The sequence below is a fragment of the Opisthocomus hoazin genome, chromosome 13 (assembly GCF_030867145.1).
Source record: "Opisthocomus hoazin isolate bOpiHoa1 chromosome 13, bOpiHoa1.hap1, whole genome shotgun sequence".
NCBI lineage: Eukaryota > Metazoa > Chordata > Aves > Opisthocomiformes > Opisthocomidae > Opisthocomus > Opisthocomus hoazin.
This window is the reverse complement of record NC_134426.1, coordinates 25,092,350-25,115,968: the sequence shown is the minus strand read 5'-3', so window position 1 is coordinate 25,115,968 and position 23,619 is coordinate 25,092,350. Positions and strand designations below refer to the sequence as shown.

The window sequence follows — 23,619 nt, the reverse complement described above, 5'->3', positions numbered from 1 at the left end:
GTCCGAGAGAGACCAGAGACTCCCCACGCTCCGTTCCATCCTTGCCGGAGGCACCAGCCAGGCCCTTCTGGCTTTCCCGAGGGCTACCCTGGCTCCCGGCGGGCAGCAGGGAAGGCAGGTGGGGTAGACAACTACTGATCTGCAGTTAGCCAAGAATACCCCTGGGCTTTCAGCTGCTTTCCCACTAAAGGGTGACCCCCAGCCCCCTCCACCCCAGTTAACACCCAGCCCCAGATCCCCCAAGACCTCATTTCAGAAATCTACAATATTTTAATCAAAACCTAGCAAGGCCATCGTTACTTTTATGACTGCACATAGCTTCCTCCACCTCCAAAGCACAAGTGTCTTCGTTAACACTCGAGGGGAGGGTCAAGCTTCTGCCTGCCCCCGTCCTGCGTGCAGGCAGCACGGGCAGAGCGACGCAGTGGCCTCCCAGCACCAGAAGAGCTGACCCTGGACGGCTGAGCAGGCAGCAGGGACAACCAGGAGGAGCTGAGTGACAGGTCAGATGCACCACAGCTTTTCTGGCGAGGCTCGTCTCACCCAGTCGCCTAACGCAAGGAGAAAGCGGCCCAGAATTGAGACTTTAGAAGTCACCACTGTACTCGCCAACGCATGCAAGGGCTGGAGCAAGCCCGGGCAGGCTCCAGGTACCGTCGGAAGCCTTTAGGAGGGACATCACTGAAGTGACAGCACCCAGAATTGATGGGCGGTGTAGTCCAGTCTCATCAAGCAGCAATAAAACCGTAAGTGGCTTCAGGACAGCAAGCCCCACTCACGTGAGATGAACGGTGGCTTTTAAAAAGATCACTAAATCCCATCAGCGCTACGTACGCAGGCCTCATTTATTTTAAAGGCTCCTATTAAAGTGCCCTTTATTCCTAGCAATAGGAAGTTTTAAATTGCAAAATAACTTCTTGGATCAGCCAGCGACCGTCTTCATTCCGGTTGGCCCACGGAGAGAGAGGGGCCGTGGCAAACGCCGGCCCCCTGGGAACAAGGGTTCTCCAGCACTGGGTTTCGGGTGCCTGGAGGGGGTCTCCGTGCCCCGGCGCGGGCGTGCTGGTGCAGCAGTGCTGTCCTGTGGCTTTGCCATGGCGTGCAGGGTCTCCGCTGAGCTGCCCGGCATGAATTCCCCTTCCAGAGACCTCTGGGGATGCGAAGGGGGTCTCGCCCCCAGCACGGACGTGTCCCGGTTGGAAGTGTGCCAGGGCTGGCGGCTCAGGCTTCGGCGTCATCCTCAGCGTCGTGTAGGAGCGGCGTGGTCTCGGAGGAGGGGGGTGGTTTGCTCTGCGTGGCGGGGCGGCACGGGCTCTTCTCTGTGGTGGTTCTCTGAAGAGGAGAGGACAGCGGTTACAGCCACGTGCTCGGCGGTGTCACGGCTTCCCCCCCTTGTGACATGCACGCCCCAAACCTCTCAGACTTCCACCTAGCCAAGAACCCTTTTCTGAAGGCTTCTTAAATGGAAGACTTTTGCATCCCTTCCCCAAACAAAATGAATTTATTTCCATTCCTCCCCACCAATCCTTGTAACACCCCCCACCGCCCAGCCTGAAGAGCTCTGTCACCAAAAGGAGGAGTTGCAGGACAAAGTCAGCAGGCTGCACAGCGTCAGAGAAGATGGAAGAGAAATGGACAGGGTCTTCCCAGGGACACAACAGCTTGAAGACCGCCCGACCCCAGCTGCAGCAGAGACACAGACAGCACCCATCCCTACTCTAATGGAAAGTGCAACCTCTGGGGAAAGCGGAGGATGGAAGCTGGTGCCTCCTGGCAACAAGAGGAAGGCTCCTGCTCCACCTAAAAGCTTACAAATAGGTTCACCACCCTCAAAGTTGAAGAGGCAGCAGATATGCTTTTGAGCAACACATGTGGGCCCCCTGACCCTAAATCATGCAAGACCACCAGGGAAGAAGCAGCAAGTGACGGCAGTGGGTCACTCCCTGCTGCTGGTGACAGAGGCACCCATCTGCCCACCTTCCTTGTCATCTAGAGACATTCACTGTTTGTTGGAGACAGAGGCACCCATCTGCCCACCTGCCCTGTCATCTAGAGACATTTTCTGCTTGCTGGGGACCCGGGACTGCGAGACTTTGACTATGACCCACTGCTTCTTCTGTGCAGGCACCAACAATAACACCAGAGCCACCCAGAAAGTATAAAAACCGACTACAGAGCTCAGGTGGGAGGAGACAGTCAGGGCAAAAAAGATGATTGATGTTCAAGGATCACCTTCTCCAAGTTCAAGAGTGGTCCATCCCAACAAGAATCCCAAGTCCGGAAAAAATGTCAGCAGGCCTATGTGGATCAGCAAGGAGCTCCTGGTCAAATTCAGACGCAAGAAGGAAGCATGCAGAAGGTGGAAGCAGGGACAGGTAACCTGGCAGGAATACAGAGGCACTCTCCCGGCATGCAGAGATGAAGTTAGGAAAGCCAAAGCCCAACTGGAGTTGAATCTGTCCAGGGATATCAGAGACAAGAAGAATGGCTTCTGTAAGTGCCCAGGTGACAAAAGGAAGACTAGGGGATATGCTGGCCTGTTGCTGAATGAGGCAGGCGACCCCAGAGAGCAGGGGAAAGTCTGGAGCAAGGAAGAGGTACCCTCAGTTGAAAAGGATGAGGTCAGAGAATACTTACACAACCTAGACATACATAAATCCATGGACGCTGATGGGATGCACCCACAAGTGCCGAGTGAGCTGGCTGATATCGCTGCAAGGCCACTCCTCATAATCTCTGAACAATCCTGGCAACTGGGAGAGGTGCCCAAAGACTGGAGGAAAGCAAGCATCACTCCTGTCTCGAGGAAGTTCAGGAAGGAAGACCCAGGGAACTACAGGCCAGCTGGCCTTCCATCAATCCTTGGGAAGGTGCTGGAGCAGCTAATCCTAGGAACCATTTCCAGGCACATGAAGAACAAGAAGGTGAGCAGGAGTAGTCAGCATGACTTCACCAAGGGGAAATCATGCCTGACCAACCTGATAAACTCCGATGATGAAATGAATGGCTTGGAAGATGAGGACAGAGCAGTGGATATTGTCTACCTAGACTTCAGCAAGGTTTTCAACACTGTCTCCCATCACATCCTCCTAGAGAAGCTATGAAGTGTGTGCTGGACAAGCAGACAGTGAGGTGGACTGAAAGCTGGTGGAACAGGCAGGCCCAGAGGGTCATGAAAAGTGGCATGAAGTCTAGCTGGAGATCAGTAACTAGCAGTGTGCACCAGGGGTCAATATTGGGTCCAATCCTGTTTAACATCTTTATTAATGATCTGCAAGTTTGCTGATGATACAAAACTTCGGCAGGGGGGTTGGACTAGGTGATCCACAGAGGTCCCTTCCAACCCCAAACATTCTGTGAGCGGCTCATACACCAGAGGGTCATGCTGCCCTCCAGAGAGATCTCAACAGGCTAGAGAAATGGGCTGGCAGGAGCCTCATGAGGTTCAGCAAGAGGATGTGCAAAGTCTTGCACCTGGGAAAGAACAACCCCACACACCAGCACATGCTAAAAGTCACCCAACTCTTCAGCACCTTGGCAGAACAGGACCTGAGGGTTGTGGTGGACACCAAGCTGAACATGAGCAAGCAGTGTGCCCATGTAGCAAAGGCAGTTAACTGTATCCTGGGCTGCATGAGGAGTGTTGCCAGCAGGTCAAAGGAGGTGATCCATCACTGGTAAGGCCACACATGTCCAGTTCCAGGCTTCCAGGACAAAAGAGATGGAACTACTGGAAACAGTGCAGCAAAGGGCCACTAAAACAATTAAGGGACTGGAGCATCTCTCGTGTGAGCAAAGACCAAGAAAGCTGGGACAGTTTAGCCTGGAGAAGAGAAGGCTCAGGGGGATCTTCCCAACGTATACAAGTATCTGAAGGGATGGTATAAATACAGAGCCAGGCTCTTCTCACTGGTGTCCAGGCCCCAGGACACCAATGGGCACAAACTTTAACACAGGAGGTTCCATGTGAACATCAGAAACACTTGTTCTTCATTTTTTTTCTGAAGACTGTGAAAACTGGAACAGGTTGCCCAGAGAGGTTGGGGAATCTCCATGCTTAGAGACATCTGGGCATGGTCCTGGGCAATCAGCTCTAGGTGACCTTGCTTGAGCTGGGGGGATGGACTATATGACCTCCAGAGATCCCTTCCAACCTCACCGATTCGGTGATTTTGTGATCCTGTAACACAAACCCAGGTGTTTTATACATCAGAAATTCCCCCTTGAAAGCCTTTCCATTGAGGCTCCCCACATGCAGGAGGGGAATGACACCCACCAGTTGACTACCTCTGTTACCCACTATGAGTTTTCCCCTCATTCAAAAACTTACCTCTGGTTCTCAGCACTTGGAGTGGGGAGGAAGGCGAGAAAAGTGTTTCCTCACACCAGTCCCACTTTTCACCCTGATCCCTGCTCCTATTCTAGGGCTGCCGATCAGGTACGCAGGGAGGAACAGTAAGAGCATGTTCTTGCAGCCTGGTTAAGTGTGAGTACCAAGACATCTAAACTGCCCTGAATAAAGCCATGAGACAACATCGCTGTATCAAATCTTGCCAGGAGGACAGGTCTGGTAGATGTGGACAGTAAACATTCCCATTTGATTTGGTTTAAGCAAAGTTTAATAAAATCAGGATGAGAAAAAAGTGTGTTACCTTGACTGGGTACCCACCTACAGTCTGGCTTCCCGCAACACCGTCCCCTTAACTGGAGGCAGCTTTTTGGTAGAGGTGACCTGGTTGGCCTTATTACTGTCTGAGTTCTTTTTATTGCTACTCCAAAATAAAGAGCATTTTTCCTAGAAGACAATCAGGCTAGTTTATGGTGCACTTGGACATGAATTCCAGGAGGGTTCCAATTTTAAGAGGAGATTTAAAAATCACTGTTTAACTAGAATCTAGTTATTAATGTAGATTTCAAAGTTTAGGTTAAACTAAGCCCTAGTTAAGATTTTGGTCAGTGTCAAGCCAGTTTTAAAATGGTCTGTTTGCCTTTTCGATGCATCACCACACAGGCTTTAGGCCATGTTAGCAGAGGAGAGCTACAACGCTTCATCTGGGCATGTTGTGCGCCCATACATATTTACACATTTGTTTAGAACTGCAGGTCCAACAGATGCATTTCAAACTGGCTCCACGATACACTAGACTAAGATTTGAGTGCTTTACAGTACCTCCTCTGGACCGGGTTTGGAGCACGCTGCTCCCTCCAGAAGCCAGAGGCACACAAGATACTCCAGGACGGAGCTGGGTTCAGGGAGACCTTCACGCTGGCAGACACGTGCAGAAGGTGCAGACAATGCGTCCGCTCGGTGTCCCCTCTGACATCGCCCGTGACTTCAGGAGGGAGGACTGTGCATGATTCAGCAATCATCGCTAGATCAGCAACACTTCAATCAAGTGAGGAACACACCTTGGCTGCAAGCTGCTGTCTTCCAGTTTACAAGCTCTTCTCTGTTCACTCAGCAGAGGCTTCAAAGTGTTGTTGCACAGCTTTTAGAGATTTCTAAGGCATTTTAATCACTTTCCAGGTAGTCAGACACTTCCTGCAGTTGATTTTTCAGCTCTAGCACTTCATGACACTTTTGGCTGAGCACCCAAATACAGCTGGCTTATGCCTGGGTTTGGGATATTTCACAAGCAGATATTCAGCTGACTTGAATTTAAAATCCTGCTTTTCTTCCTGACCCTTTCTGGAATGGCTGAAGCTCTCTGATACCAGGAATTATGACTCGCACAAAGCAGGGTGAGGAAATGCCAGCTCAGGGCTGCATAACATCTTCCAAGTAGCCACCCAGCAAATACAGACATTTTTCAGACACGCTGGTGCTACGCGGCAGAGCGAAGTCTGTTTGCCAACAGCCACTTGCCCTCGCTGCAGCAGAGAGGCTCAGCACAAAGCCTGGCCATCTCGGGAGCACAGTGAGGGTTTAACGCTGAGCCCTCGGCCCGAGCATCGCTCCCACCCTGCAGGCAACTGCGTGCAGGAGCAAGGGGATTTGGGATCATGTGTTTAAGTCAATTAAGCAGTTGGAGGCTTGGTTAAAATCCAATTACGTGATACGCTGAGAACCCTGGTGCTATTTAAAGTGGGTTTGCATTAGTGTTTGAGTCAGGGCAGTTACAGGAGGTTGAGCAGAGGCAGCTCCTCACACATGCTCTCCCCTTAGCCTGCTCTGATACCAACCATTGCCTTTTCAACCCCACAAAGTAGCCTCTTCACTTCTGCAGCTTTAAAGCCCGCTCAAACCATTTGACTGTAGTATCAAAGCAAGGTTATTCAGTTTTGCACAGGTTAGGGAGCTAGATCTCCTTCAAGAGCTAACGCTTTTAGAGGGCTTTGTGTTATCAGATGAATGTTTTGGAGTCAGAGCCACAGATCTCCATCGAGTGTTTTAGCTGGTTTATACTCTTGTCCTCACAGCTCAGCCCAGGCTCACGTGCCAGCCAGGCACCGTCACCACCCACCCCATGGTGGGCCAGCTTCTGCCAGCAGGCTTCCAAGGTCTTCGCTCCTCAGTATGCCCAGATCCACAAAGGCCCTGAGGGTTTAACTTCCAGAGTTATCTGAAGCAGTTTGCTGAGAAACCAAATGAGTTTCGGGGAAAGACAGTGTCCAGCCTGGGTTGAGAAGCAGCCATGGTGTCTGTGCCCCTTCTCCAAGAACACAGTGACCGCATTTCATTTGTGAACAAGCTGCACTCAAGCAGCTCCATCCCCTCGAGAAGGCTCTGTTTCAGAGTAGAAAACTGCTGGGACCCTGCAGAGATGCACAGATTTGCACATTGGCACAGAGCTGCTGCTTTCCATGGAGGCTGGGCTGATGAGCTAGACTTGCTCTTTCGTTAGCTGGATGAGCTGAGGAATGCCTCCTCCTACAGGAGCCCACTTCCATTACCGTTGTGCAACAAGATGGCCAGAAATGCTTTCACGTTACCTATTTGCAGCCCAATTTCTAGATAGCCAAGGAAGTCCTGCTGCCATGTGCTGGCACCTGGCACCGTCAGGACATTGTTTGTGGCATCAGCCAATGTTTCCTCAGGAGTGTTAGATTGTCAGCCCAATCTACATCATCTGATTAAATCCGATTTGACTGACAGCATTTATCATTAGACATCTGCAAGTTCTTACCTGACTCATTGCCATCAGTACAGCTGCTGCGATAATGAGCGGGATGCTCAGCCCAAGGAAGATATACTGCAGGTACTCCAGCAGCAATGGGATCAGCACCAGGTTGGTGTAAAACTGCTTTAGGACTGAGCCTTCGATGGATCCGCTCTGCTCAAAAAAAGCAAAGTTGTCAGTGGCATTTCCCTCCCATCCAGGGCTGAGACAGACCAGCTGCACAACTCTTCTCCCACCACCTCCCAGCACAGATTAGGGATTTATGCAAGATCCAGTCAGGCTGGAAGCTTTTACTAAATTGTTGGAGTCAGCTGGACATGCACACAGCTGGAGATTGCACTCCCTGGCACACATTAGCATGGGGATGCTGGCAACTCTGTTCTGGGCCCTATTTAACCCCACATCTAGGACAGAGCCAGAGGTTTACCAAGTATAGTGCAGGGTTTGTTCAGCTCAGAGGGATTAACAACATAGCCAAGTATTGCAAAGCCTTCTGTTGGTGCTTAATTAGTCTGGCTGGCTTACAGCTCTATCCAACATGGAGTTTCCCCAGCACTGGCTGATGGGGAAGCAGTTCCCCCCTCCTGCAGGAGAGGCTCTGCAGAATCACGTCGAGGAAGACAACTCACCTCTGCAAACCACAGCAGCGGCAGCACCACCGGCTTAATCTTCCCTGTTTGACTACAGAGGGAAGGAAAAAAAAAATACACACTTAGATTTCTGGTTGATCAGGCCACAATTAGTGCCATAATTCTTCTTAAAGGGACAGGTCTGACAGACTGATAGTAGCCAGGAAACCAGCGTAAGGAGGTAGCAGTTCCTGCCGCTTCAGTGAGCTGCTCTCCCCTTGAGGACCAGGTCCAGCTTGGGCCTTTCATGGAAGAGCAGAGCTTATGCTTCCATTCGCGCTTAACCGCCTGGCGACAGCGGTAAGTGCCATCCCAAATCCGGGCTCCAGGGACATGAACTCCATGAAGCAGAGTGCTAAACTTCACGCAGCTCCAAGACATCTCCATCACCTGCACGGGACTACAGGGCAGTGCAGCCAAGTTCACAGCACTGGGGCTGCCTGCTGGTGTATGCAACAGAGCCAGCCAAAGCAGCAAGGGCATGCTCCTACCCTTGCAGGTATTTAATGTCTAACACTACACAACTTTTACAGAGCCCTTCTGTTTGCTTTCACAGAGAGGAGAAAGTGTCTTTTTGGATACAAGCTTCAACGGTCAACCTGGCAGACAGAGCACGTTTTGCCTCCCCGTGTTGGACGTAACACCTTCTGAGCAGCGGCACAGTGCAGGTGAGCCGCTCCTGTGCCTCACCAGCAGATGCGGTCCATTCGTTGGCTGGCCGGTCAGGCACAGGAATGCTGCAGGAGCTGAGCAAACAGGCAGCCGCTCACTGTACTGCTAAAGAACAGCACTCTGAGGTCACTGGAATAGCTGACGTGGCACCACAGGAGCCAGCTGGCTTCTGCAACTGTGACAACTGGTAATGTTAAAGCTACTTCATCTTTGGGGAGTGTAAACTCTGCAGCAACCCCAGCATCAGCAGCACTCTGCTTGAGAAAGGAGATGGCCATTCCTAGAAGGTGACTACTTACATTATACCAGACACCTGCTTTATGTACAGGTTCAGCTGGAGCTTGATGGAGCAATTCATGGGGATGCCCGTCATCTGCATGGGAAGAGAGCAACCAGTTTGTCAGTACAGCCAGCATTTGTCTGGAGAGCTTTGCAAAAGAGCAGCCCTTTGCTTTCCATCACAGCTACTCTGGGTGCCACCTTCCAGAGTGATGGATTGGATCATCCAGAGATCCACTGCAACCACCACACACAAGACCAGGAGCGCGGCTGGGGTTTCCACCAAAGCACAAGCATCAGTCAGCCAGGCATCGGTCCCCAGGCCCTGGGGATGACTGCTCATGGAGGGACAGCACTGTCCCATGGCAGCTTGCGGTCTGTCCCCTTCACCTGAACGCTCACCAGCCAGTGAGACCGTTTCACACAGCAGCATCCAGAAGGGAGCACCTCACTCGGGACGGTCTGAAGGCACAAAGCCAACCTGAACCGAGGTGGCTGCTGTGGAAGAAGGCAGCACACATTCAGTGGGCAGACAGCATGAACCAGGGAGGTGTTGCGTGACCCAGGGCTTGTGCGACTGAACCTAGATGAGTTCCAATTACCAAGTAACATATGCAACCTCTGAGTGACTCCCTAAGAGTAGTAGCAGCTGTTTAGTAGCAGCTTCAGTGTTTTTTGAAGCCTGATGAGCCTCTTCTGTTGCTCATCCTACCAGCAGCAGGATAGAAACGTAGCAATGCAAAAGGTTCATGCACACAGCAAAGGACAAAACATTTCTCACAACTAGAAACCAACAACAGCAACACCCTCAGGCCATGAAAACAGCACACTTCAAAGCTGGTCTTGTTGATACTCATTAAGGCATTGGTTTCTCATGACACTGCAGTTTTGCAACAAGGGTAGAGAGTTTTTTATTGGGCTGTCCCTGTTTGTACTCAGCAGGCTGCAGCTAGATAAGAATATAGTTAATTATACTGTTATCAGTAGATGTTTGATACTGTAATAAACTTAATTAGATTTCCGTAACTGTGATAAGAAAAGCAGAGAAAACACGATGTCTAGATAAGAAGCACGACTCACCTAACCTCAAGAGGGGGACAGGTTTCTTGTTCACCACTGAACATCTGCAAGATTTGACCGCACGCAGCATGGGCCATGGGTGGAAGATCCCAAAGTGCCCTCCCCATCAGAAGCTGCAACAATGACAGCTCAGGACAGCCCAGCTCATCACCACCCAAGCGGTGACTTCACCCCCTATGCTGCAGATATGCACAAAGCGTGACCCTGCAACAGTCCAGTGCAGAAGCAGCCAGATAGGCAAGCACAGAGCAGAAGCAGCCAGCCCAGAAATTACGGCGATAGCTTCAGCTACAGCGTGGTCTTAGACTTTGCCAGTCATGGCTGTACACATTTGCAGATTTGGGGCATAGCTGGGCTGCTGCCAGATACACCTCCTGGTGTCATGGACCTGAGTCAGTGGAAAGAACTTGACTGCGCTTATCAAAACAATTAGGTTTATAATTAGTTTGGCAATTCTCTAGAATCCAGGCTAATTATTCAATTAGTTTATGGCTTCAACATTTTTATCTGCACATGTCCTTGCCAGTCTTTGCACTATGGAACCTGCTCCAACCAGTGCCATGAGAGCGGAGCGAGGCCACCACGCTGGCGGCAGCAGGCTCCCCCGCCCAGCCCCCAGCCCAGGCTGGACCCCAGCGGGAGGAGAGGACCCCCCTGGGCTCACCCACTCACCGGGTGCACGTCGAGGAAGAGCGCGTGCTGCTCCTTGCTGGGGTGCAGGCCTTCGACGGCGTTCACCAGGGCTGGGTCACCGTTGTAGAAGTGAGGATGGGAAAGGAACATCGGTGCATCTGGAGGAGAACAAGGACACCTTTAGCTCATCCAAGCCCATCTGAGAATTTTTGTTGAGGTTTTTAAGCCACTGCAGCATTTTCTCCTGAAGAGGCTTTCATATTCTTCTCCTCCCAGCCAGAAAGCTCCTTCCCTTCCCTCCCTGCAGCCTCTTCCATCGCTCTGGGACGGTTAAGACCTGGTGTTAAGCCACCTTCTCCCCTCAAGCTCCACACAAGGCCATGGTAACTCCCTGTACCCAGACACGGGTTAGGACATGAAGTCCTAATTCTCCCTCCTGCATGACCTGCACTCAGTGTCCAAAGTTAACATTTAATTTGACAGTTACGTGGCCTGCCTCTTCCCACCCTTGCCCCCCTGCCCGCTCCCTCCCCAGCCTGGGGGATGCAACGCTCCCATCATATCCTTGGGCATTCCCAAAAAGCCAGGCTTTTGCAGGGCCATGGACTGAGGGAACTTTGGGCACAAGGATTTTTCCCCCTTCCCCTCCTTGCTGAGTTGCCTACGGGAGTGCAGGGGAGAATGTTGTGCACGCAGACCCCGGTGGCACCTTTTAGCACTCTGGCAGACAGCAGAGCCAGTTTTCCAGACAGACAAGCCCATATCACATCCTGACAGTTTCATATTGGCACGGCAGGAGAACTTCGGGAGGAAAGGACTTACTTAGCCTACAGCTACTGATGTTCTGGATGCCAGACTGCATGCAAGGGCAGAAGCCTTCATTGGGTGGATAGTCCGTGCCGTTGGCAAAGAGAGTTTTCGGTGCCACGAAGCGATAGGTGGGCACACCCTCAAACTTCCCGGACCGTTCATACACCAGTGTCATGGATCTGGAAGGGTTTCCGTGGAGAAGGATCAGGATTAGCCAACAGGTTCCCAGCCCAGAACCGGGCTCTTATCTTCGCTGGATAAGATGCAGTTGCAATGTAACTTAGACTTTGAGATCATGATAAACACTCCAAGCAGTGCTTTGGATGGGGAATGAGTATTTAAGCCGTTTGCTTTCCATGTTTTAAGCACAGACAAAAGGTTGGTCAGGACTAGTTATGGAGAGAAATCACAGGCTTATAACTCTGTTTGCAGTAGCCAGATGAGACTTGTTTAAAGGCACATAGTAATCCCCAAGGCTGTTCTCCAAGAGCTAATACCCTCTTTGTGCAAGCTTTGGCTCCGAGGTGCTGTCACAGGGGATGGATGCTGGCTAAATCTCTTTTGCAGCACAACTCCAGCATAAAGGCTGTCAGGGGAGTGGAAAATTTTACTACATTATACAGCAAGATTTTTTTTTTCCTTGATACTACAGGCTAGTGACGTTATGCTGCATCACTGCTACCAGCTGGCCAGCACAGATGCAAGTTTCCAGGGGGGAAAGTTTGCTGCCTTCACACTCGAGTGAGGCTTGCAGGGATGCAGACAGCCTCGGCAGGCCAAGGGGATGCTTGTTCCTACAGCTGCCTTCTGAGGAGCAAGGATGGGGGATTTGGGTGCATTCAGTTCCATGCGTGCCTCCTGGCTGTGCTCCTTCCATCAAGGAGGCAGAGGCTGCTGCAGCACTTCAGCAGGATAAAGCCTTGCCTACCTTGCAGGGACATCCAGGTAGTTGCAGCTCAGCATCAGCTGCACTTCATGTGCAGACAGCATAGGAGATGAGCCCTGCAGATACACTTTTAGTTTATCAACCGATGTTTGTGACTCCTTCCTAGCCAGCCGGGCCAGCAGAGAGGCCGAGACAGATGTGGGAAGAGGAGACGGCACTACCTGGTGAAGAGGCAGAGCCACTTCCCCCACAGCACTGTCTGGTAGGAACCTCCTGCCCTAACAAACCAAGCTTGGTCTCCTCCACTTCACTTTATGCCTTGTCTGGAAACATGCTCTATTCCCTTGAAGACTTCTGTAGTTTTACAGAAACAGGTACGTGTGTTTCAACTGTGATTACCAGTAAACTTCCCTGCGAGTCCTTGGCTCCGGCTCATTTTGGTATTTGCTGATCTCCCTTGTGTAGGGGAATTCATGCACTAACGCTCGGCTCAGCTGACTTTGCGTGTTCGCTGAAGAGGTCATTGATCTCTATCCAACAGAAGCACTTGCTTGTTTTGCAACACTATCTACAAAGCCTGAATTAACATTATCTTCCCCAAGCTGGGGACAGGGTTTTGTGCCTCCGGGCCTCCCTCCTTTCCAGCCCCAGGGAGTTTCTATGCAGGCAGGCTCTGCGGGGCACTTTAACCCCTGTGGGACCAGCAAAGGTGAGGAACAGGCTGTCCTTACACAGGACAGACACGCACAGCAGTGTGTGAACTAGGCAGCAAAAAAAAAAAAAAAAAAAAGAAGCAGCCTGAAAATGGTGGTACAAGCCCCCCTGACATCCCTTCTGCATGCGTTTAGTCAGCTGAAATACTTCCACAAATACTTACAGCTGCATTTCCTTATAGCAACCCTTACTTCTCCCTCTCGCCTCCCACATCTTATCTAGACTGGTTATTTTCTACTGATTCAACACGGGCAAGTTAGACTCCTACAGTGATCGGGAAGGTATTTATCAATACCACAAGACACTGCTAATTAGACAGCTACACTGTTTGTAAAGCTCAGACGCTGCGACACTGAACTGCAGCTGATCTTTAACTCCAGAAACAAGTCTTGAGCCCTCCGCGTCACTGCACGGGTACCCTACGTGCATGGGACGAGCATCACATCTCCTGCCACCTGCACAGCGACAAGCCGGCAGCTGTGGCCTCACCTGCAGGCATCAGGGCTGTAGAATTCCATGGATGTTGGGGACATAAACGGTGGCCACATCTCCCCCGCGGTCCCATTGATCATGTTGCACTCGTCGCTCCGCCAGTAGTTCACCTGCGGGACAGATGTAGGGAGAAGAGCTCAGAACGACGAGCTTGCTGGGGATTTGGCTGCCACCCCTGCATGGGACATCTACCACTCCACACTGCTTCCACAGCAGCTTGAGATGGCAACACTGAGTAGTTTCCAACATCTTTCCCATTCAAGGATCTGCCCCATTAATGGAAAAACAGGACAAGATCCCTGTCCCAAGCGCTTCCTAAGTGGTTGATCTCTAGATCCAGTTGATTTTAACTAGGAGTGGAATTCCACAAGGGAAGAATAAGCACCCCTTTAGCAAGGATATTTAAATAACAGCAGGCCACCTCGAGTCTGGGACTTCAACCATTCCAAGCAAACAGCTCCATCAGCACTTCAAGGGAGTCCAAGTGACACTGATGATAAGCTGAAGTTAATGCTTCATGACATGCCTCGTCATACACGTGCCTTCTGGCCATTTGCTAGAGCAGAAGTTGCAGCAGTTGAAGTTGTGTGGAAGCTTGCCCTCAAACCTACAACCCACAGGTACAAACGCAGCGAGAGCTTTCAGTTTATCTTGCTTTAGACCAGGGATTGCCTCCATATCAGAGGTTTGCTGCCCGACACACCTTCTTTCGTCCATTCCATGAATCCACCATGTGAACTCTACTGATGTTCTTCATGCCTGTGTTCACTGTGAACAGTCCCGAATTGGAGTTGTTCAGCTGCAGAGAGAAGAAACTAATTTTTATTCCACTATACACAGGAAGACTGCAATATGTTAATGATTTTGCATGCTTCTGCAGCTTTAGGGGTGCTTCACACGGAAAGCTACTGAGCTTTGATTTCAGTTGCCAGTAACAGCTTCCAACACATGCATTTCTGCTTGAGGGGACAATTAAGGCAGCCTTACACAACCACCACTAGCTACAGAAGGCTGCTCCCGTGTGTGAGGGGGATAGCCCAGACCAACACTGCCAAGACAGACCCAGACCAATAATCCCAAGACCAATACCGCTATGATTTTAGTGTTCCCAAGCAGCAGTCTGCTTACCTGCAGAAGTATGCCAAATTTCCCCTTGAAAGGGATCAGGCCAGGAACAATCACATTTATTGCCTCTATTAGAGGGTCTTCATACCCCCACATAATCTCCTTCACTGTCCGGTTCATGAATGCCTCCTGTTTCAGGCCAGCCAGGGCTCCACTCAGTAAGAGCTTCACAAAGTTTGGCAGGTTTTCCATCATTACAGCCGCTCCCTGTGAAAGAAAACAAACCTCTGAGATAAGAGCCCCATCTTTACCAAAGAGGAAGCAATGCATCTTTGGTGCTTGGCAAGGTCCTCCTGCCGTACCAATCTACAGCCCTAGAGAAATCCTTTGGACAAACTGAAGTTTACCATTTATCCCCAGTTTGGTAAGAAAGCAGTTGAGGGCTCACAGGCTTCCTTTCCCCTGAGGATGCTCAGATGAGGTTGCAGACGCGAGCCCAGCCGCTTTGCCAGCCCCTCTGCACACTCTGCTTTTGGAAGGGTAACAGCCCAACACGACAACCAACACTCAGAAAGCAGAAGACTATTTCATAAGCTTAACCACCTCATGGGTTCATTAGTCTTAAGCCCTACAAGAAAGTCAGCTTTGAGTCAGTATTGGGCATCATTGCCCTCCCCGTAAGCTCAGAAGTTGGTACTCATCCAGGGAGCGGGTTCTTACCATCATCAAGATGTTTGGCACAACAATGTACTCTTCTTCGCTGCCATTGGACAAGTCCGGCTGGAAGAAGAGTCTCCGGTACTCCAGGAAGGAGACAGTGTCATTGTCATGAAATGTGATATTTGATTTATACCTGTACTCTCTGCAAAGAGATGAGAGAGATCATGGGTACCTTCCCCCCACGCTGTGCCCCTGCAACACCTGAGCCCTGGGCTTGCTTCTGAAAAGCAGGAGGAGGACATTGAACCCCAACCAGAAGCCATGATACAGCAGAGGAGGCAGCGTGCCGGGGAGCAGGTGGTGTCAACCTCACCCCCCAACCAGGGTTTGGGTCTAGCAGGAGATGGCAGCCTGGGAGCGAGGCATCCCTGACAGATGGGATTCTGCAGCAACTTGCAGACACCAGGTGCTTCTTCCCAGCTGACAAGAAATCTGAGACAAAAGCATAGATACCTGCTATCACTTCGCCTACAGATGCTGAAACTTCCAACCCTATCAGAGATGCCCAGATAAGCAAATCTACACCAACTCACAGCTAAAATAACCTGCAAAACAGAAGAGGACCAAACAAGACTGCACAAGCCCCACCAATGAGCCCACACTGATTTGCCCCAGAGCTCCCTGATGGCTCTCAGGTTCAGGGCAGCATCACGGCTCTCCTGCTCCTCAGGGCTTTGGGCCATGCCACCTCCTGAACACAGCCCAGCACCGCTCCCTTTTGCTCTGTGCCACGGGGGCAGCCCAGTCTCATGGAGGCTGCGATACTCCACAGTAGCACAAGGTCATCCCTAACACTGCAAGCCTGTTACAGCTCCCGAGGGAGCTGCAGCTCAACCCACCAGCAAAAACAAAGTCCTTCATCGCGGAGCCTCTGTTTTATGGCCCACATTAGGGAAGGGCACTAATCTTGCTCAGCAGGAACACAAGGACACTAATAAGCTTTACCCCTTTGTTCATTCTTCTTTACAGTAAGTGAAGCCTTTTCCCCCAGCCAAGTGACTGATGTGATCACAACATACGGCATCCACATGGTCTTATGGTGTGACCTGGCAAGCCCAGGGGAAACAAGGGCGTATACATACCACTACGCTTCCCCCCAGTGCTGCTCAACCAGCTTTGGATTAAACCAGTAAGCTCCCCACATGAGCTTGCTTAGGCTGCTGACCTGACTTTGCCTACATGTGTAGGCACTAATGTGTTTAATATTGCTATTGACAGGCAAGTTCACACACTCCATTTGACATCAACCATCACTTCTCATTTCAGGTCCAGAGAAGCGTGTGGGGCTTCAACCACCATCCTCTGCCATGGCAAACAGACCCAGCCCTGCTGTAGGTGGACCTGACCAAGTTTTAGTGCTCCATACTGGCTGTCATGACCAGAGCATTCACATTAGGCAGCTTCTGGGTCTCATGGTAGATAAGAGGCCTTTGGCCAATCCATGACACTTGATATTGAGGTAACTCAGCTGCAGAGCTGGAGTCAAATTCACAGTGACGATGAAACAAGTCCACTCTGAAGATGAGAGTTGCCCACCACCACACCAACACCCCTCATGCCTTTGTTTGGATCACATCAGCCCAGATCTGGCTACCCAACAGGTCCCAGCATGGGACTGAGCTCCACAACTCAGTGAAGCACAGACCAGCCTTACCACCCCGGCGCCCAGAAGTCCCACTTGTGGCTTCAGCAAGATCAGAGCAATTAGAGCACATTTGGGTTGCTCTAAAGTCCTACGCCACTGGACTCGCACCAAGTATGAGAACATCATGCCCTCCTGCCAGGGCAGTCGGCCAGAAGCCTGACAGGCAGCACGATGGCCAGGCTCATGCCAAGCTGGACCGTAAGCAGTACCTGACCTGTAAACATAGGGCCCACGCTGGTTCAGCACCGGCTTCGCTCCCTTGAGGACATCGTTGGGGTTCAGCACTTCAAAGAAGTACACCGACATGTAGAAAGGAACGGGAATGTCTTTCCACATGCCGAAGGAGATGCTGCTGGGGTCGATCCTGACATTCTGCAAGGAAAAACAAAAAAAAGAGTAAGGAGACACAACTCTCAGGCTCGGTGGCTGCAGCTGAGCACATCCACCCTCGGCTCCATGTCAGGCCCAGCCAAAGGTGATGGTTCCAGCAAGGACTCTTCAGAAGATCCAGACGTGTTATGCAGACTGAAACCAAGCCAGATCTAAACCAGGAACTCTCGCAGAAGCATTGAGTCGATGCCATGGGATGTCTGTAAGCTTATTTATTCTGGCTCCACTTTCTAGATCCTACCCTCAGGATTTTGGAGTTCTTTTGATGTGCTGGAGACTCACCCTGCGCTAGACGAACCAGCACTGAATTATTCACAGCTTTGCATGTTTGGCTCGCCTGGCACAAACAGTCCTGTCCCAGAGGCCTCCACTCACCTGTCAGGTTCGGCAGCTCCACGCAGCCAGAAGCAGGCAAGGGCTGGGGGAGATGACACACGTCTGCACAACTGTTTGGGTACCAGCAAGCAGGGCCCGCTGAATTCCCAAAAAGCAGACAGAGAACTGGGATGGGGACCCAGCTGTGCCCACGCAGGACAGCTTTGCTTCCTCTCGGCTGCCATCCTGCGATGACTCACAGCTGGTCATAAGACTGGTCAAAGGCAATGCACAATCCTGGTTTCCATATCACTGTCCCATCTGCTGCGAACTGCCTGCAGGAGCCCAAACGTGACTTAAGCCCTCACCAACTCCCCAGCCCAGCAGCTGGCTTCTGGACACATCTGTCCCTGCTCCCTCCCTGCCTCCCAGGAGCTGCCTTATGGACCACAGCCTTTTCTTCTCAAGCGTTCATTTCAGGTGTGTTCCACCGTAACATTTACTTCCTTGGCAAGCACAAGACCTCGCTGTAGTTAAGCAACCCAGCCAGCTTACGGAAGAGGGTGGCGAAGGCATGTGGGCATCACCCCACTGCAGCTCCACAGCCCCATAGCGGCTCTCCGGCCCTGGAGCACCTCCATCTCACTGTGCACTGTGCTCCTTTCCCTCTACACTGCCCTAGGGAGGCCCCATCTGGAGTACTCTGTCCAGTGCTGGGCTCCCCACTTCAAGAAAGATGAGGAGCTACTGGAGAGAGTCCAGCGCAGGGCTACAAGGATGGTGAGGGGACTGGAGCATCTCTCCTATGAGGAAAGGCTGAGGGAGCTGGGCTTGTTCAGCCTGGAGAAGAGAAGGCTGCGAGGGGACCTTAGAAATGCCTACAAATATCTGCAGGGTGGGGGTCAGGAGGACGGGGCCAGACTCTTTCCAGTGGTGCCCAGCGACAGGACAAGGGGCAATGGGCACAAACTGAAGCACAAGAAGTTCCAGCTGAACACAAGGAAGAACTTCTTCCCTCTGAGGGTCACGGAGCCCTGGCCCAGGCTGCCCAGGGAGGTTGTGGAGTCTCCTTCTCTGGAGATATTCCAGACCCGCCTGGACAAGGTCCTCTACAGCCTACTGTAGGTGACCCTGCTTTGGCAGGAGGGTTGGACTGGGTGACCCACAGATGTCCCTTCCAACCCCTACTATTCTGTGATTCTGCATGTATTTGCTGCCACAGGGGATCAAGAAGGAAAAGCTGACGGAGGCTTCCCCGCAAGGGCCCATCTTTCCGGAGCCATTTCACAGCAAGGCTGTGCTACCCACAAGCAGCAGGGCTTTGCAAGCCCCTCGCTGAAGCCGAGCTCCTCCTCCAAGCCCTACCCCTGAGGGGACATCTCCACAGCGCAGCGTAACCCACCTAGCAAACCCTTCCCACCTCCACATCAACGCCCACACGCTGCCAGCAGAGAGCTTCCATCCTGCCAGCCTCAAGCATTTCATGGCAAAGCAGCAGCGATTGGACAAGTTTTTATTTAGCCTGCTTTGTAGTCCTTACTCCTGAGTGTCCAACAGAGCCTGGACACCAACATCTGCTTTCCTTTTCTTGCTTATTCAGTCTCGCGCTCCCTGGATCCCTTGTTGCACATGCATTTATTCATTTAATACGTACGCAGTCAGATGGGGCCACATCCCAGCTCCCAGCTCCCTTTCTCATCCCCCTCCCATCTGGGCACAGCAGCTTAAGGTACTCCACAGACGCTGCTAAGTAAGATCTACTCAACAGGGTAGCCTTAGAATTAAACTACTTGCAGGTCAAAACAAACATGGTCATATGTCTGAAATAAAAATAGAATATTTTTCACTTAGAAGGGTTACAAAGTGTCACCGAGAGGTTTGACCAGGCTGATGTCTGTTCCCAAGGAACTGGCTACTGCTGGTCTCCTCCAGACAGGACCAGAGGAGCAGCAGCTCCACCAGCAGTGCCCAAATCCCGCTTCTCCAGAAAGAGAAGCAGCGGTCTTCAGCCACCCTGCTCAGTAAACCACAAGAGTTGAAGTTTCCTCTTCAGATGGAGAGGAGCACTCATGCTGCACAGAAGTGCAACCTCAGCGTCAGACATTCTCCACATCCTCTCACCACTGTCCTCACCACCCTGCTAAGCCAGCAACGACAGCGCTGCGTCTTCTCCCAGCTTTCAGGCAGGACAGCACAAGAGTGCCCAGTTAGAGCAGAAGTGTTGAGTGACAGACGGATGAGTTGATGCAGTCTCACCGCGTTAAAGCTCCTACCTTAGGCAGGTGCCTAGCACTCCACAAAAGCGACGTCCCCAGGTTTTACAGCACCAGCACCGCAGGCAGCCCGGCTGCCAGGACAGCTGCTGGTGCAGATTCAGTTTCTGCAGATGGGGCAGGAGATGATGGGCTCCAAGTTCCCTGTTTCTACTGCATGTTCCCCCACAGGCTTTACTCAAAGATATCCCCAAAACAACAACCTGTTCTGCAGCTAAGTGCTTTTCCATCAGGATACACCACCTCGACCTTCTATGCAGATCTTGGGAAGCCAGGACTGGCAAGCCAGCCTTCACCTGCCCAACCCCTGCCACCAGCCCTTCAAGGCCCAGCTCTCCCTCTTACCCACCTCTCTGAAGACCAGCCCAGGAGTTTCAGTTAGGCCCCGACTATTTATCACCACCCTAGACATCAGCTCTCCGTTACTTCGTTCCATTTCATGTTAAGACTCATAAGAGCTCAGGACCATTTGGATCATGCTGAAGATGTGGAGACCAAGGGCTTGAGACGAAGGGAGACGTGAGGGGAAACTAGGGCTGGTCTTTTCCTCATCTTCTGTTCTCACTGCAAGTTCTTAGGAATTAGCTAATCAGGCGGAAAGAATCAGGACTGGCTAAAAAGAGGGCAGAAAGGTTTTTTCACCAAAAACGTCACTCCTGTTCTGCAGGGGCCATTCAGCCTTTTCTTTGTAGGCACCAGGTCCTGATCTTCATGAAACTGGACGGGGATTGACTTTTACTGCTTAAGCCACAGGACTGTCTGGCTCTGCCCAGCCAGCAGCACTCCCAGAGGACACCTTTCCGTAGAATTTTGTTTGTGACAGACTTTGCTGCACACGTAGCCACAGCCATTGGCTATGGGGTGGTTACTCACTTCTTTCATCAGAAGCGTCCTCCGGGTGCTGACCTAGATTGGTGCAAGCTTGGAAAAACACGCAGGCCGGGGGCACATCTCTTTCAGGCAGGGAGAGAAAGGCTTGGCTAAATGTGGGAATCGGCCAACTGGTTCACTACGGCAGGATAACTGGTGTCCCAGCAGCGAGGACGGGAGCACTGACCCCCACGCCTCCGGGCAGCGGCTACTGAACAGACCAACAACTCCACCCACGGCCCCACACCTCAGCCACGGGGGATAACACGCCTTCAGCCTCAGGACCCCTCCTGGGGAGGAGGGAGGTCTTCAGAGAGGCAGCTCTTTTGGTTTTCCAGTCGAGCAGGAGAACACAGACGCTGCTCCATGGACGAGGCTCCTTCAGAGCACTCCCACACAGCAGCTGCCCCGTTTCCCAGTTGGGCAGGCGCTGGTGACCCGGACACGGGTCCCGGACACGGGTTTACAACAGGAGCGCTGCGGGCAGAGGCAGTGGGGGCTGGAGGAAGGGTGGGTGCTCGGGTGCCACCAGCACGGTGCCCCCAGCCAACACCAGCGACACGAAAAGCCCTCGTTAACCAGGGATGGGAGCCCCTTCAGCCCAGCCACGCTCGCTCCAGCCAAGCGTGGGATACCCCGAGCCCGGATCTCCCTGCACCGAGGATTCGAGGTGGCCGGGAGCTGCGGCAGCGACACGGGAGCGGCATCCCTTGGGTGCTCGGCTGTCCCACGCTCCTCGGGGTTACGCTACCCGAGCAAAACACATCCACACGCCGGCTCCAGCACACCCCACTCCGCACCACCGCCGCCATCAGCCCGGCTCCCGGACGCCCAGCAGCCCCGCACCAAGCCCGCACCAGCTCCCGCTTCCCCAGCCGTGCCCGCAGCCCCCGGCCCCGCTGACCTTGACCACCTGCTCCTTGACGATGGCGGGCCCCACCAGCAGCAGGCAGACCCCCAGCACGCCGAAGGCCGCCCCGGCCAGCGCCAGCCCCACCGACAGCCTGCGCCGGGCCGCTGCCATGGCTGGGCGCAGCGGGACGGGCCCGCGCCGCAGCCGCCGCCGCCGCTTTATGGCCCCGGGGCCCGGCCCGGCCCGGCGCGGCGCGGCGGGGGCAGCGGGGACGGGGGCGGGGCGGGAGGCGGGGGCGGGCCCAGCCGCGACGGGCCCCGCCCACTCCCGGGGCGCACCCGGGGCGGGAGAACCGATGGAAAACAGAACCCTGCATATGTGTAAATATATCTGTAATATCTGTATATCTGTGTATCTCTTAACAGATAAATATATTTAAATAGATAAATGTGTTTAAAGAGATGCATGTATTCATATAGACAAAAATACATAAATAGATAAAATTGATAAATAGATGAAATATATAAATAGATAAAATAAATAAATAGATAAAAATATATAAACAGATAAACCAGATAAACAGATATCACAGAATCCCAGCATGTTGGGGGTTGGAAGGGCCCTCTGTGGGTCACCCAGTCCAACCCCCTGCCGAAGCAGGGTCACCCAGAGCAGGCTGCACAGCACAGTGTCCAGCTGGGTCTTAACCAGAGAAGGAGACTCCACAGCCTCCCTGGGCAGCCTGTTCCAGGGCTCCGTCACCCTCAGAGGGAAGAAGTTCTTCCTCGTGTTCAGCTGGAACTTCCTCTGCTTCCGTTTGTGCCCGTTGCCCCTTGTCCTGTCGCTGGGCACCACTGGAAAGAGTCTGGCCCCGTCCTCCTGACACCCACCCTGCAGATATTTGTAGGCATTTCTAAGGTCCCCTCTCAGCCTTCTCTTCTCCAGGCTGAACAAGCCCAGCTCCCTCAGCCTCTCCTCATAGGGCAGATGTTCCAGTCCCCTCATCATCCTCGTAGCCCTGCGCTGGACTCTCTCCAGTAGCTCTTCATCTTTCTTGAAGTGGGGAGCCCAGCACTGGACACAGCACTGCAGATGGGGCCTCACCAGGGCAGAGCAGAGGGGAGGAGAACCTCCCTCAACCTGCTGGCCACACTCCTCTGAATGCACCCCAGGATCCCATTGGCCTCCTTGGCAGCCAGGGCACACTGCTGGCTCAATATAAGATTATTTAATATACAAATAGATAAAAATACATAAGAAAGCGTGTGTGTATCTATATCCATGCATACATATAGGGCCCAGACCAGCCCCGGGAGGGACCGGGTGCCCCCGAGGCCACCGCAGGGATTTGGTGTCTGGGGAGAGGGGGCAGTAGGCGGCTGTAAGGGGCTCGGCAGGCAGGCAGCCGTCAGCTGGTGATGCGGGACTCAACCCCAGGTTGTCCCTGAGGAGAAAACATCCACCACCTCCTTCTAACCTGCCTCTGTTTTTCCAAGGAATTGTGTCTTTTGTCTATCCCGCGCCTCAAAACGGGCCCTGAAGAGACGCCTGGTTGAGACTCGTCCCTCAAAGTGTCTACAAGGCAGCACAAAACAAAAAACGAAGGGAAGGGTCCAGTTTGTGACAGCCTCTTTCAAAATAATCACCATCCCGCCATCTAAACTGGACGTTGGTCTGATCCAAAGGCTCTACAAATCGGGGTGCATCCGCCCAGCAAAGGCTGTCTCCGTGACACGGCGTGAGGGTGCCATGGGGAGACGCAGCCCGATGGCCCCCACCCCGCTGCAGCTCCACAGCTCCACAACGGCTCTCCAGCCCTGGAGCAGCTCCATCTCACTCTGCAGGGGCAACGGGCACAAACTGAAGCAGAGGAAGTTCCAGCTGAACATGAGGAAGAACTTCTTCACTCTGAGGGTGACGGAGCCCTGGCCCAGGCTGCCCAGGGAGGTTGTGGAGTCTCCTTCTCTGGAGATATTCCAGACCTGCCTGGACGCAGTGCTGTGCAGCCTGCTCTGGGTGACCCTGCTTCGGCAGGGGGTTGGACTGGGTGACCCACAGAGGTCCCTTCCAACCCCTACCATGCTGGGATTCTGTGAAAAGCTGATGGAGGCTTCCCCGCAAGGTCCCCATCTTTCCGGAGCCGTTTCACGGTGAGGCTGTGCTACCCACAAG

The 23,619-nt window shown here is 52.6% G+C and overlaps 1 protein-coding gene across 2 annotated transcripts; it reads right to left on the bottom strand.

The window, feature by feature from the left end:
- Positions 1-820: 820 nt before the first annotated feature.
- On the bottom strand, positions 821-21,669 carry SCARB1 (scavenger receptor class B member 1). 2 transcript variants are annotated; one of them, XM_075434648.1, is made up of 12 exons: positions 21,499-21,666; positions 16,961-17,118; positions 15,102-15,243; positions 14,445-14,648; positions 14,020-14,115; positions 13,314-13,426; positions 11,237-11,403; positions 10,454-10,572; positions 8,722-8,795; positions 7,751-7,802; positions 7,128-7,274; positions 821-1,332 (listed from the first exon to the last, which is right to left on the bottom strand). In XM_075434648.1, exons 1-12 carry the CDS (start codon positions 21,616-21,618, stop codon positions 1,222-1,224), a joined length of 1,503 nt encoding a protein of 500 aa, XP_075290763.1. In that variant the 5' UTR covers positions 21,619-21,666; the 3' UTR covers positions 821-1,221. The 2 variants fall into 2 exon arrangements, with proteins under 2 accessions (XP_075290763.1, XP_075290764.1); XM_075434649.1 differs by lacking the exon at positions 821-1,332 and adding an exon at positions 1,339-4,795 and having other exon boundaries at positions 21,499-21,669.
- Between the last annotated feature and the right edge of the window lie 1,950 nt (positions 21,670-23,619).